The 14,839-nt window shown below is 38.4% G+C and overlaps 1 protein-coding gene across 1 annotated transcript; it reads left to right on the top strand.

The window, feature by feature from the left end:
• The first annotated feature begins 201 nt into the window (after positions 1-201).
• LOC132133082 (glucose-6-phosphate isomerase-like) lies at positions 202-14,173 on the top strand. The gene is made up of 18 exons (XM_059545783.1): positions 202-434; positions 2,274-2,364; positions 7,147-7,215; positions 7,480-7,599; positions 8,272-8,355; positions 8,625-8,771; positions 10,204-10,275; positions 10,388-10,432; positions 10,529-10,582; positions 10,740-10,800; positions 11,067-11,110; positions 11,242-11,394; positions 11,475-11,604; positions 11,707-11,783; positions 11,919-12,047; positions 13,332-13,407; positions 13,513-13,579; positions 13,758-14,173. Exons 1-18 carry the CDS (start codon positions 316-318, stop codon positions 13,879-13,881), a joined length of 1,662 nt encoding a protein of 553 aa, XP_059401766.1. The 5' UTR covers positions 202-315; the 3' UTR covers positions 13,882-14,173.
• Positions 14,174-14,839: the final 666 nt, after the last annotated feature.

Below are 14,839 nucleotides of genomic sequence, written 5' to 3'. Positions count from 1 at the left end.
CCATCACACACAGTATAAAAAAAGGCAACTTTTTTATTATTTCAAGTTATTTCAAATACTCAAAAGTGTCTAATTAAAAATACATGGTCTACATTACACAACAGCCATCTGACCACCTTAGTGCAATGTCACTGTGGGCGGGGCTACGCAGGATTCCGTGTCATAATGGGCGTGTCCTAGTCGTGATGGGGCGTGGCTGTCGGGATTTGTCATTGCACTTCCTCCTCACGCTTCTGTACACTGCATGAGTTCTGGACGGTTGTAATTCACTTTAGCAGCTTTGGACCAAACAACAGCGGAGTTTATTGTTTCATCATGGGACTCACCAGCGATCCGAACTACCGCAAACTTGAGCAATGGTACAAATCCAGCGCCGGGAACCTCAACATGAGGCAGATGTTCGACGCAGATCCAGACAGATTCAACAAGTTCAGGTGAAACACACATCAAACGCGCTTCCGCTGCGCGCGTGAGCTCTGCCACACATTTTGATGCACATTTCATCCCATCGAGCCTGCCAGCATCACATATATCACGCATCAGCTGTTACTAGGACTTGCATCGTAGTCATGAGGCCTATATGAACAAATCTCATTTATATAACATTGATGCATTGGTTTTTCTAAGAAGTCATCTTAATGTTCTTGCAATTTAATATCAGGACACGTGTTAGTGTATATATGCGCATATCGTTACATCTATAGCGTTAACGTTACATGGAGCTTTGATCTTCACGTTGACGTTGCAAGGTTATTGCCCCATCAGGCCAGAATCCGCCCTCTGCACTGTGGCATCTGCTTTATATCCTTCATTTACACTCATATAAACACACTGAGAGTATGTTTCACTATTCATCTTTGCTTTAAACCAGAATAGACATCGCCAGATTAGCAGCTAGACACATAACAAGGTCATTGGTCATCGGTCATGTGTGCTACATCACTGTATTTCATTTAATGTTTAAATGCACAATTTCTCAAGTGCACTCACTGCGTATGCAGTCTCATAAGAGAGTGTCACATCCTCTCGTGCGATGCTTCTGTGTTTATATGTTGCATATGTACCAAGCGTAGCCTACTCACATTAGAGTTCATTAGCTGTGGTGGGTTAAAGCCTGATGTATATGTATGGGGTGTTCATGAAGTCTGTAGTATGATGTTCTGCTCAGAGCGGTGTTGGCCAACAGAGGGCGCTGTAACAGCATGATGTACGCGCTCTTCTGCACACTCACAGCGGGCTCATTATAAACTCATTTTATAATTATTCATAATATTTAAAATTTATTTGACTTACGTTTTTATAATATGTATATTATATGTATTTAAAGTAAACGCAGTTGTTATGTTCGAGCCGAATTGTATTTAAATTGTTGTAATGACGGGGAGTAAGCACGTGTTTACACTTCTGACGTAATAACGTGAAATTATTGTCTGTTTAGGTGCGTACAGTTTTACTATATGATTAACAACAATATTAATAATAATTATTATTATTGCAAACTTTTAAATATATATTTATAGTTTTAAATAAACACACATGTATATGATGCATATGAATCTAATGTTTCTTTATTTATACATATAAAATATATGTGCATACACTTATGTATAGTTCTTTTATTTATTTTACAAATTATATCCAATATTGTATGTCAACACACAAAATTATACATTCACAAGATGTACATAGGAAAAAATCAAAAGTTTTGTTTGCAAAATCGGTAACCATAATACTTATTACAGTAAAACAGTATTCGTATAACTGTAGTATTAGTAAACTTGGTATAACTGTATTACATTAGTATTAGTCATAAAATATTAGGTAAAAAATCCAATAGGAAAAAGATTTTTATGGAAAGTATGTTATTTTGGAGGAAAATAGTTTTGCCATCTATTTTTTTTGTAAGGGATTAGATCAGGATTTTTAAATTGTGAGGGGGAGGGGGGGGTGATCATTTAAAATATCAGAAAAAATATTTATTTGAGTACAGTTCAGTTGTGAGAGTAATGTGGCATGCTGCAGTTTGAGAGTCGCTGCTAAATATAAGTGTGCTGAGATGGGCATGATATATTTTCTCAAATGGTTCATTTAGCTTTCCTCATGTTTAATTAATTCTCCCAGTCTAAACATCACTAAGGTCCTCTCACTTGGATGTATACCAGGCTTGAATGATGTTCCTGCGTTATACATGTTGTACATGAAGCAAAATTAAACAAATAATAATAGAGCTTTTGTTTATCCTAACTGTGTGTGTGATTCTGTCTTCTGAGCAGTTTACAGATGACGACAGATGATGGAGACATTCTGCTGGATTACTCGAAGAATCTCATCAATGAAGAAATCATGCACATGCTCTTTGACATGGTACGGTTCACAAGCTAAACATTTCTTCATAAAGTCAGAGTAGAGTGTGTTACTGCTGAAAATAGGATAGTTGTATGAGGTTAACCGTATCGTTGGGACACACGAGGCCTGTGTGTGGTGCAATGTTTATGTAGTGCGAGCTTAAGACCAAAGTATACTTCAGTTTTGACGCAAATGCTTTCGTATGTTTGCAGGCAAAAGTATAACTTTATAAATAATTTGTGTGTAAACACAGGAGCATAGAATTAAACAAAGATAATTGTAACTTTATCTCATAATTCAGACTTTGTTACCCTTAAGTCAAAATTGAACGAGATTAACTCAGAATTCTGACTTTTCTCACAAGGCTGACTTTACATCTTTCAGTTCCATCCTTATATTGTGCACTTCCGACTTCACCTCTCGCGCACTTCCGACTTCACATCTCGCAATTCTGTCATTATATTGCCCAATTCCAACATCACATCTCGCGAACCTCAGACTTAACATCTCACAATTCTGTGATTATATTGCCCAATTCCAACATCACATTTTGCACTTCCGACTTCACATCTTACAATTCTGTCATTATATTGCCCAATTCTAACATCACATTTTGCACTTCCGACTTCACATCTTACAATTCTGTCATTATATTGCCCAATTCCAACATCACATTTTGCACTTCCGACTTCACATCTTACAATTCTGTCATTATATTGCCCAATTCTAACATCACATTTTGCACTTCCGACTTCACATCTTACAATTCTGTGATTATATTGCCCAATTCCAACATCACATCTCGCGAACTTCCAACTTAACATCTCACAATTCTGTGATTATATTGCCCAATTCCAACATCACATTTCACACTTCCGACTTCACATCTTACAATTCTGTCATTATATTGCCCAATTCCAACATCACATTTTGCACTTCCGACTTCACATCTTACAATTCTGTCATTATATTGCCCAATTCTAACATCACATTTTGCACTTCCGACTTCACATCTTACAATTCTGTGATTATATTGCCCAATTCCAACATCACATCTCGCGAACTTCCAACTTAACATCTCACAATTCTGTGATTATATTGCCCAATTCCAACATCACATCTCACGAACTTCCGACTTAACATCTCACCATTCTGTCATTATATTGCCCAATTCCAACATCACATCTCACGAACTTCCGACTTAACATCTCACCATTCTGTCATTATATTGCCCAATTCCAACATCACATCTCACGAACTTCCGACTTAACATCTCACAATTCTGTGATTATATTGCCCAATTCCAACATCACATCTCGCGAACTTCCGACTTAACATCTCACAATTCTGTGATTATATTGCCCAATTCCAACATCACATCTCGCGAACTTCCGACTTAACATCTCACAATTCTGTCATTATATTGCCCAATTCTAACATCACATCTCGCGCACTTCCGACTTCACATCTCACAATTCTGACATTATATTGCCCAATTCCAACATCACATTTTGCACTTCCGACTTCACATCTTACAATTCTGTCATTATATTGCCCAATTCCAACATCACATCTCTCGAACTTCAGACTTAACATCTCACAATTCTGTCATTATATTGCCCAATTCCAACATCACATCTCGCGCACTTCCGACTTCATATCTCACAATTCTGTCATTATATTGCCCAATTCCAACATCACATTTTGCACTTCCGACTTCACATCTCACAATTCTGTCATTATATTGCCCAATTCCAACATCACATTTTGCACTTCCGACTTCACATCTTACAATTCTGTCATTATATTGCCCAATTCCAACATCACATCTCTCGAACTTCAGACTTAACATCTCACAATTCTGTCATTATATTGCCCAATTCCAACATCACATCTCGCGCACTTCCGACTTCACATCTCACAATTCTGTCATTATATTGCCCAATTCCATCACATCTCGCGCACTTCCGACTTCACATCTTACAATTCTGTCATTATATTGCCCAATTCCAACATCACATCTCGCGAACTTCAGACTTAACATCTCACAATTCTGTCATTATATTGCCCAATTCTAACATCACATTTTGCACTTCCGACTTAACATCTCACAATTCTGTCATTATATTGCCCAATTCCAACATCACATTTTGCACTTCCGACTTCACATCTTACAATTCTGTGATTATATTGCCCAATTCCAACATCACATCTTGCGAACTTCAGACTTAACATCTCACAATTCTGTGATCATATTGCCCAATTCCAACATCACATCTCGCGAACTTCCGACTTAACATCTCACAATTCTGTCATTATATTGCCCAATTCTAACATCACATCTCGCGCACTTCCGACTTCATATCTCACAATTCTGTCATTATATTGCCCAATTCTAACATCACATTTTGCACTTCCGACTTCACATCTTACAATTCTGTCATTATATTGCCCAATTCCAACATCACATTTTGCACTTCCGACTTCACATCTTACAATTCTGTCATTATATTGCCCAATTCTAACATCACATTTTGCACTTCCGACTTAACATCTCACAATTCTGTGATTATATTGCCCAATTCCAACATCACATCTCACGAACTTCCGACTTCACATCTCACAATTCTGTGATTATATTGCCCAATTCCAACATCACATCTCGCGAACTTCCGACTTAACATCTCACAATTCTGTGATTATATTGCCCAATTCCAACATCACTTTTAAACTTCCGACTTAACATCTCACAATTCTGTCATTATATTGCCCAATTCTAACATCACATCTCGCGCACTTCCGACTTCACATCTTACAATTCTGTCATTATATTGCCCAATTCCAACATCACATCTCTCGAACTTCAGACTTAACATCTCACAATTCTGTCATTATATTGCCCAATTCTAACATCACATCTCGCGCACTTCCGACTTCATATCTCACAATTCTGTGATTATATTGCCCAATTCCAACATCACATCTCGCATCACATTTTGCACTTCCGACTTAACATCTCACAATTCTGTCACTATATTGCCCAATTCCAACATCACATCTCGCGAACTTCCGACTTAACATCTCACAATTCTTTGATTATATTGCCCAATTCCAACATCACATCTCACGAACTTCCGACTTCACATCTCACAATTCTTTGATTATATTGCCCAATTCCAACATCACATCTCGCGAACGTCCGACTTAACATCTCACAATTCTGTCATTATATTGCCCAATTCTAACATCACATTTTGCACTTCCGACTCAACATCTCACAATTCTGTCACTATATTGCCCAATTCCAACATCACATCTCGCGCACTTCCGACTTCACATCTTACAATTCTGTCATTATATTGCCCAATTCCAACATCACATCTCGCGAACTTCAGACTTAACATCTCACAATTCTGTGATCATATTGCCCAATTCTAACATCACATTTTGCACTTCCAAATTAACATCTCACAATTCTGTCATTATATTGCCCAATTCCAACATCACATTTTGCACTTCCGACTTCACATCTTACAATTCTGTGATTATATTGCCCAATTCCAACATCACATCTTGCGAATTTCAGACTTAACATCTCACAATTCTGTGATCATATTGCCCAATTCCAACATCACATCTCGCGAACTTCCGACTTAACATCTCACAATTCTGTGATTATATTGCCCAATTCCAACATCACATCTCACGAACTTCCGACTTAACATCTCACAATTCTGTGATTATATTGCCCAATTCCAACATCACATCTCACGAACTTCCGACTTCACATCTCACAATTCTGTGATTATATTGCCCAATTCCAACATCACATCTCGCGAACTTCCGACTTAACATCTCACAATTCTGTGATTATATTGCCCAATTCCAACATCACATCTCGCGAACTTCCGACTTAACATCTCACAATTCTGTGATTATATTGCCCAATTCCAACATCACATCTCGCGAACTTCCGACTTAACATCTCACAATTCTGTGATTATATTGCCCAATTCCAACATCACATTTTGCACTTCCGACTTAACATCTCACAATTCTGTCATTATATTGCCCAATTCCAACATCACATTTTGCACTTCCGACTTAACATCTCACAATTCTGTCATTATATTGCCCAATTCCAACATCACATTTTGCACTTCCGACTTAACATCTCACAATTCTGTCATTATATTGCCCAATTCTAACATCACATCTCGCGCACTTCCGACTTCACATCTTACAATTCTGTCATTATATTGCCCAATTCCAACATCACATCTCGCGCACTTCCGACAAGGGGTGCACTGATCCAGATCGGCCGATTGTTAATGCGCATCTCGTCAGTAAAGCCGGTTCTCTAATCAGCGGTAAATTCCCTCAGGTGCGTGACTTCACATAGAGCAGCTGTTACTACACAGAGCCGTTGTTAACTGACTAGTTGCGCAAATAAACGCTGATGATGAACGTGGATTTGCACAGCTTCTCAGTTAACAACGGCTCTGTGTAGTTTCATTAGCTTTTTGTTAGTTTACATATTGTAAATCAGATTTTTTTTTCTCAGAAATGCAAGTCTATATAACGGAAGTATACTTTGAGCTTTAGTTTAATAACAGCCACATATTTAACCTGACCCAGTACTTCCACTCTTCAACCAATCAACTGTATCACTCTGATGCAGCAGATTTCTTACAGTAATCACAGCACACAAAACACAATTGGTGTTTGTATAGTTCTTTGTATGCATGCATGCACAAGTTCTTGCCCATTAACCGTTTTTTCCTGTCTCATCATGATTAGGCACGATCGGTGGGCGTTGAAGCTGCCAGAGAGAAGATGTTTGCAGGGGAAAAGATCAACTTCACTGAGGTATTATCTCAGTAAAACATTTCAATGAGAATTAACTCAGCAGTTAAGATTGCAGTTAAGAGCGAAGCAGTTAAGATTGAAAATGCAAGACCTGTTGTAATGCAGTTCTAGAATTTGCTTCTGTGTAAATTCTAATGAACGCCTCAGAAAGGCATAACTCACATGAGATGGTTACAAATGAAACGGATGTCAATTAAAATAGGGAGAACAGTTGCTAATATGGCTCTTTAGGGTCGGGCTGAGTTTGTGTGTGTTGGTTTGTAGGGTCGTGCTGTTCTCCACACCGCCCTGAGGAACCGCTCTAACACTCCTGTCATGGTGGACGGTAAAGACGTGATGCCGGACGTGAACGGAGTCCTGGAGCAGATGAAGGGCTTTTGCCATGTGAGTGAATCTGCGCATAACAACCCATTTGTTTATAGAAAACTTGTTCTATAAAAAAAAAAAAATATTATTATTTTCACTTAACTAAACTCTAAATGTAAAATTTGAATCTGATCACTATAATCATTTGACAGTATCCCTGTTTAATTCCAATTCCCAGCCGCCAGTCATAAAGTTAGGACAGCATGCAAATCTCACTGTAGTGGTATTATCAAAGTAATACCCTCACAATAAGATTTTATTGTGGAGAAGGAATTGCATCTGTATTTTCGTTAAACATTATAATTGTAATTAATTAAACAAGTAATACGAATGTATTTTATTAATACATATATGACATTTAAGTGGTTTAATTTGTCCTAAATTCAAATTAAATAAATAATATTAACATACAAACAATAAAATAAAAATATATTAAAATACAGTGGAATTGAACATTTTAATAAGGGGAAAATACCAGTGTGTGTGTGTGTGTGTGTATATATATATATATATATAAACTTTTTTTATTTTTTACTTTTTTTGTTTTTAAAGGGGTAAGTGGTACTTCTCTACTTGCATTTTAAAGTAATATGATTTAGAATATAATTTGACTAACTGATCATTTCACTGACAGCTATGATAATTCCTGAAAATTGCCTCTGTGTATGACAAGTGTGTGTTATTTAACAGAAAGTGCGCAGTGGCGAGTGGAAGGGCTTCAGTGGTAAAGCCATCACTGACGTCGTGAACGTTGGCATTGGTGGCTCTGACTTGGTGAGTTCACTATGAGTTTCCAGAGATTTTACACTTCATAATTGACCAATAAAATAGATTTGGCTATCGCTTACAGTAAATGAAGTCAAATAAAACTGTCAGTTGTTATTTATGCTTATCATAGCAAGTGTTTCCAGTTGTGTATGTCAGATATTCTCTCTTTTATCCTGACGGCCGGGACTCATTGAGTCAGGTCTGGTAATCATTCACAATACTTGTGTCATGTTTGGAACAGCATTTATTGAGTTTTGTTTGGTTTTGTTCTTCAGGGTCCTCTGATGGTGACTGAAGCTCTGAAGCCGTACTCTAAAGGAGGACCCAACGTCTGGTTCGTCTCTAATATTGATGGCACACACATGGCCAAGACCCTCGCCAAGCTCAACGCTGAGACCACCCTCTTCATCATCGCATCCAAGGTACAGTACTGGAGTGTTCATTTACATTTATCAGGGATGTGGTTCTTCTGGATTAATCCGGAATGATGACCGAAATCACGAAATGGCCTTAAGCAGTTAACTATATAAACTGCGAAAAGGTTATGCTTTATAACACATCATGGACTGAATGATCCTGATCAGTGTTGGGTAAGTTACTTCCAAAAAGGAATTAATTACCATTACTAGTTAAATCATCAATATTGTATTTAAATTACTTTACTAATTACTCTGTCTTTAATTTTATCTTTAGACGATAAATTTAGATTTCAAATTCAATATTGATTTTAAAACGGTTAAAATGATTTACTGTATGTAAGGCTGGTACATTGCAAGTAACTGTAATTAAATTACCTAAAAATGAGCAGTAATCCCTTACTTAACTTTTTCAGTGGATAAGTGATTTAATTACATTTACACCCAACACTGGTCCTAATATGCTGAGATGTTTTCACTGTAAATGCTAGCTGTGTTAGTCACTTTAATTAGCATTTGGGAACGCAACATTCATCATTGGAATCATTAATGAATCAGTCGTTTACAGAGAGAAGTTTCAGTGTCACATGATCCTTCAGAAATCATTCTATGCTGATTTGCTGCTCAAGAAACACTTACTATTTATTATCATCAATGTTTAAAATTGATTTTTGCGGATTAAGATTTTTTTGGAAACAATTATAGCACTCAAACATTTGTGGTAAGCTTTAGAAAAGAGAGCGAGAATTTGATTTTGTTCTTCATATATGAAAGCGATAAAGTGAGTGAAGACATTTATTAAACAGAAATCTTTTGCAACATTTTAAGTGTTTTACTAAGTTTATTAAATGTATTTGATAAATGCAAATAAATACTGTTTGTTTAACTTTTCTATTTATCAAAGAATATTGAAAAAAATTATAATCACCATTTCCAGACAAAATATGAAGTAGTTTTAATCCTTGATAATAATCAGATCTGTTTCTTGAGCAGCAAATCAAATTATAATGATTTCTAAAAGATCATGTGACACTGAAAACTGATGCAGAAAATTCAGCTTTGATCACAGGTATAAATTACATTTTATAATATATTAAAATAGAATACAAAAAAAAAAAGTTTTTTAGTTTGTAATAATATGAAACAATAAAATTTCTGTTTTTACTTCATTTTGATCAAAACTTTTATTTCATTATTATTAAATGCTGATTTGTACTTTTACAGGACAATAGCATGTATGATTAAAATACAACATATCTTTTAGTGTGATAAAGTAATTAAATTGTTTTTAAGTAATAAGTGCCACGCATGTTGTCAGATTTTCCCACTTTTTTGTCTCTAGTTGATTCCAAGCCTGATTTCTATTAAACAAAACTGGTTATACAAAGTGAACAAGTTACTGTAAGTTCTTAATTTCTTAATGTATTTTGTGTTTTAGACCTTCACCACCCAAGAGACCATCACTAATGCTGAGACGGCCAAAGAATGGTTCCTCCAGGATGCTAAAGATGTTAGTACATTTATCCTTTGACTGTCTTAAATAAGATTTCTGATTTATGTCTAACTATGTGCGCTATAGATGGTTGTCTTTTAGTCTCATTCAGCATTTTGTGTATTTTCAGACATCTGCTGTGGCCAAACATTTTGTGGCTCTTTCCACAAATGCAGTAAGTACAGGGTTATGGCAGCTGTTTGATATTTTGTTGTTGATGTTTTAAGTATCTTTAAAAAAACGTTACATGAATTTCCCGTGTCCTCACCAGCCAAAGGTCAAGGACTTCGGTATCGACACCAACAACATGTTTGAGTTTTGGGATGTAAGTATTTCTTGCATTATATTCTGTTATTGCATGAGAATGGAAATCTTCTTTTTGATTGGCTGCACATTAATATTGGACTACTAATGTTCCTGAATCAGCATATTACTTCTCAAAGCCCAGACTGTTTTTCTGATGCTGATTGCTCGTGTTTTAGTGGGTCGGCGGGCGCTACTCGCTGTGGTCGGCTATCGGTTTGTCCATTGCACTGCACATAGGTACGTCTGCTGTATGAACGGTAACATAAGTGCCTGAAACATGTTGATGCAAGTATATGGACGCAACTGCTTCTAACGATCAAGTCTGTTTTTGCTGTGCCGTTGAACATAAAATCAGAATGCAATTCAAGGACGTATTTAAGGAGTATGTTTCTAGCCTAACATCTGCCTGATCAAATTTGAAAGGCTGGTAATGCATCATCTTGCACTGATACACAATTACTTCTGTAGATGATCCAGTAAATTTATTCATTTTCCTCTCATAGGTTTTGACAATTTCGAACAGCTTCTAGCTGGTGCTCACTGGATGGTAAGCTCAACTGTAGTGTGCCAGTTAACATAAGGATTACTGTACACTACACACACTCCACGCTGTGAGAGTACCTCAGAGCATCAGAGTTCATGTCTCTGGTGGTAACCGCTCTGTACTCTTTCCATAAGGATAACCACTTCCGCTCGGCTCCTCTGGAGCAGAACGCCCCGGTCATACTGGCCCTGCTCGGTGTCTGGTACATCAACTTCTTCCAGGCCGAGACGCAGGCCCTGCTGCCCTACGACCAGTACATGCACCGCTTCGCTGCGTACTTCCAACAGGTCGGTCTGATGAGGTTTCAGGAAAGGACCCCATTGTTTCTTATAGCAGGACAGTTGTTGAGTTGTTGATGATCTTTCAGGGAGACATGGAGTCTAATGGGAAATACATCACCAAGTCTGGGACTCGTGTGGATTGCCACACTGGACCCATCGTGTGGGGGGAACCAGGAACCAATGGACAGCACGCCTTCTACCAGCTCATTCACCAGGGTCTGTGATCCTAACCCTCCCCTCTGGACTAGTTCCTAGTTTAATTGACATGTTAATGCCCATTTTTGATGTGTTTATCACAACAGATCTTTTTCTGCGCAGGCACTCGCTTGATTCCGGCTGACTTCCTCATTCCTGCTCAGAGTCAGCATCATATCAGAGATAATCTGCATCATAAGGTATGCCAGCCATCTGCGTGGTTCGGGACACGTCTTTGTTTTCTGGTTCTCTTGGGAGATTGATTCTCCAGATGTTATTTGAGCCATGTTTGTCTAAGGGTTACGAAGCACTCTCTCGTTTCATGGATCCGCTAGATCCTGATGGCAAACTTCCTGGCGCAGACGGAGGCTCTGATGAGGGGAAAGACCCCTGAAGAGGCCAAGAAGGAGCTCCAGGGTTCTGGGTTGTCTGGAGATGCACTGGAGAAACTCTTGCCCCATAAAGTGAGTGGTTCATTACTTGGAAACCAAGTGTCAACTCTTTGGACAGTATCTAAACTGGAGTCTGTCAGAACTGTAGCCTGGCGGTTAGTGCAATGATTCCCGACCATGTTCCTGGAGGCCCCCCAATACTGCATGTTTTCCATGTTTCCATGTCGTTTTCAGTTCATTAGCTCATTAGTAGAGACTCCAAGACCTGAAATTTGTGTTTCAGACAAAGGAGAGATACAAAATGTGCAGTGTTGGGGGGCCTCCAGGAATGTGGTTGAGAACCACTGGGTTAGTGGACCTGCTTTGACAAATGTGCTCCCATTGGTGTGTTATGGACATGCAGGGATATTTGTCTGAATACACAAAAGCGTCACCAAGATTGCATGAAGCAGGTGTATCTAACCCTGCTTCCGTAAAGTAACCATCCTGCAGAATTTTTGAAAATTGCAGGCAGGTGTGTTGAAGCAGTCTTGGGATTGCAGGATCGTAGCTCTCTTTAGGAGCAGGGATATCCAACCCTGACATAGTGCATTTCTTATAGGCACTCCAGCAGTACACCTTTTCAAACTCTTTTAAACTCCTAATCAAATGCCTGATTTAACTCTCCGAAATCACATACTCCCTTAGTAGGTTCTTCTTTTGAATAAGTTCTTTCTTTACCACCGTTACAAAAGCAATGGTCTATTAAGTATGAATGTGCATGGTATGAATGCAATCTTGACATACTAAATCTTCCACTGTGACCTTCAACATGGGCATTTGTGGCCTTATGGTTAGAGAATCAGTCTTGTAACTAGAAGGCAGGAAATGTAGGTGGGGTGAGTGAATGAACCATGCTCTCTTCCACACTCTATATCCATGACTAGAAACCCCAATTGCTCCCCACAACAAAACCGGCTGCCCACTGCTCCTGGTTTGTATCCACCAATGGACTCATCAGCTTCAAGAAGAACCACTCGTAAATGTTTCCTAACTCCTCCCCTTTAACCCTACCTCTGCTGACCCCCTCATCTAGTGAGATTAGTGTTCACACACTGCTCCTAAGGTGTATGTGCACTTACTTGGATGGGTTAAATGCAGAGTAAATACTATTTATGAATCCTCTCCTACGGACTAATAGGATCCCGCCAGAAATAGTAGGTTATCTGAATACTTTTCGCCTACTGTTTTGTGACGCTCTCAGTTCGGACGTAGTACTACAGTATAGCCAAGAAGTAAGAATATTCAAGCCGTTTGAATCTTTTATTGTATGTGGCATTTTCTTCTGTTTTTGAATGACACGTTTATTTTATGTAGGTCTTCGAAGGGAACAAGCCAAGCAACTCTATCATTTTCAAGAAACTTTCACCATTCATGCTTGGTGCAATTGTTGGTGAGAATCAAACGTATTATCCCACTACTTCCTTTTGTAGATGTGCATTTGTTTTGTAGACCCCACACTCAAGGATAATATTCTGTATTTGTTCATACATTTCAGCTATGTACGAACACAAGATCTTTGTGCAAGGTGTGATGTGGGATATCAACAGCTACGATCAATGGGGGTAAGTCCAGTTTAAACTCTCCTTCAGCTAAAGTTGGGTCCAGTTCAAAAATTGGGATTAAACTGACAGATTAAACAGCGACAGATCTTTCCATTCCAAATTGTGACGCATTGTTTGCTCGGAGAAGTGTGAAGTTTCAGGCATACGTACATTTACAGATTTTTATCTGTCCCATCAGTGTGGAGCTCGGCAAGCAGCTGGCCAAGAAGATCGAACCCGAGCTGCAGGACGACGCAGAGGTTCATTCCCACGACTGCTCCACCAATGGACTCATCAGCTTCTTCAAGAAGAACCGGTCTTAAATGTTTGCTAACCCCTCCCCTTTAACCCTTCCTCTGCTGGCCCCCTCATCCAATGAGATTAGTGAATTATGTATTAAGGCTTGGCATAGTTCATATAATACGCCTAGACAAGGAGGACAAGCACTTTATGTCTGTCATCATCTATAAGCCATGGGATTCTTGTGTGTTGTGTAAGATTTGACTGTATTCATGTATCTGTGGACCAGTATGGAATGACTATCTGTTTGCACTGCACATTCTAGATGGATTTCATGTTCTCCTTTGGACCTAGGAACCACAATAAATGTATTCTTTGTCACCTTGCTTAGTCGCATATCCTTTTTGTTTAGTTAAATTCTCTCTGAGATGACGAGTATCCATTACATGGACCCGCATGTGTTCCAGATCTGGAGGTGGCACCTCCAGAATTGATTTGAAGAGCCGTTTTAACGAATGCGGTTACTCACTACCATTATTTGGCAATGTCATGCTAACACAATGATTATAATGCACTTCATATTTTAATGCTAATCTGTTTTGGAAACCTAGTATGATTTGACATCACCCCTTGGTCTGGGACCTCATTACTTACACGTTACTTGGCTTTTGAGTTGAAGAGAAAATACATTTCTCCCTGAATTGGTATATGTGCTAACTGTGCGACGACTGTATACAAACTACACTCTAAAGCAGGCTAACTTTCTTAGGATTTGAACTTGTAGGATGTTTTCTTTGTTCAACATCTACAGTATGCACAGGTTCCTATCAACCAATCAGACTTTGGGACTGGGTTTTAGGACTGGGATGTGTGATTGAACAGTTTTGGCATAATTTTATATGAAGTTGTTCAGGCTAAGGATTATGGATATAGTAGGACTATATTTGTTTGACAGGAATGCTGTTCCAGACAAAAGATACTGGGCTAGAAACAAAGTCACAGTTACCTGAAAGGAACCAGGAAAAGAAAAGTTTCATGTTT

This window comes from Carassius carassius, chromosome 50 (genome assembly GCF_963082965.1).
Source record: "Carassius carassius chromosome 50, fCarCar2.1, whole genome shotgun sequence".
Lineage (NCBI taxonomy): Eukaryota > Metazoa > Chordata > Actinopteri > Cypriniformes > Cyprinidae > Carassius > Carassius carassius.
This window is presented reverse-complemented; position numbering and strand designations above follow the sequence as displayed.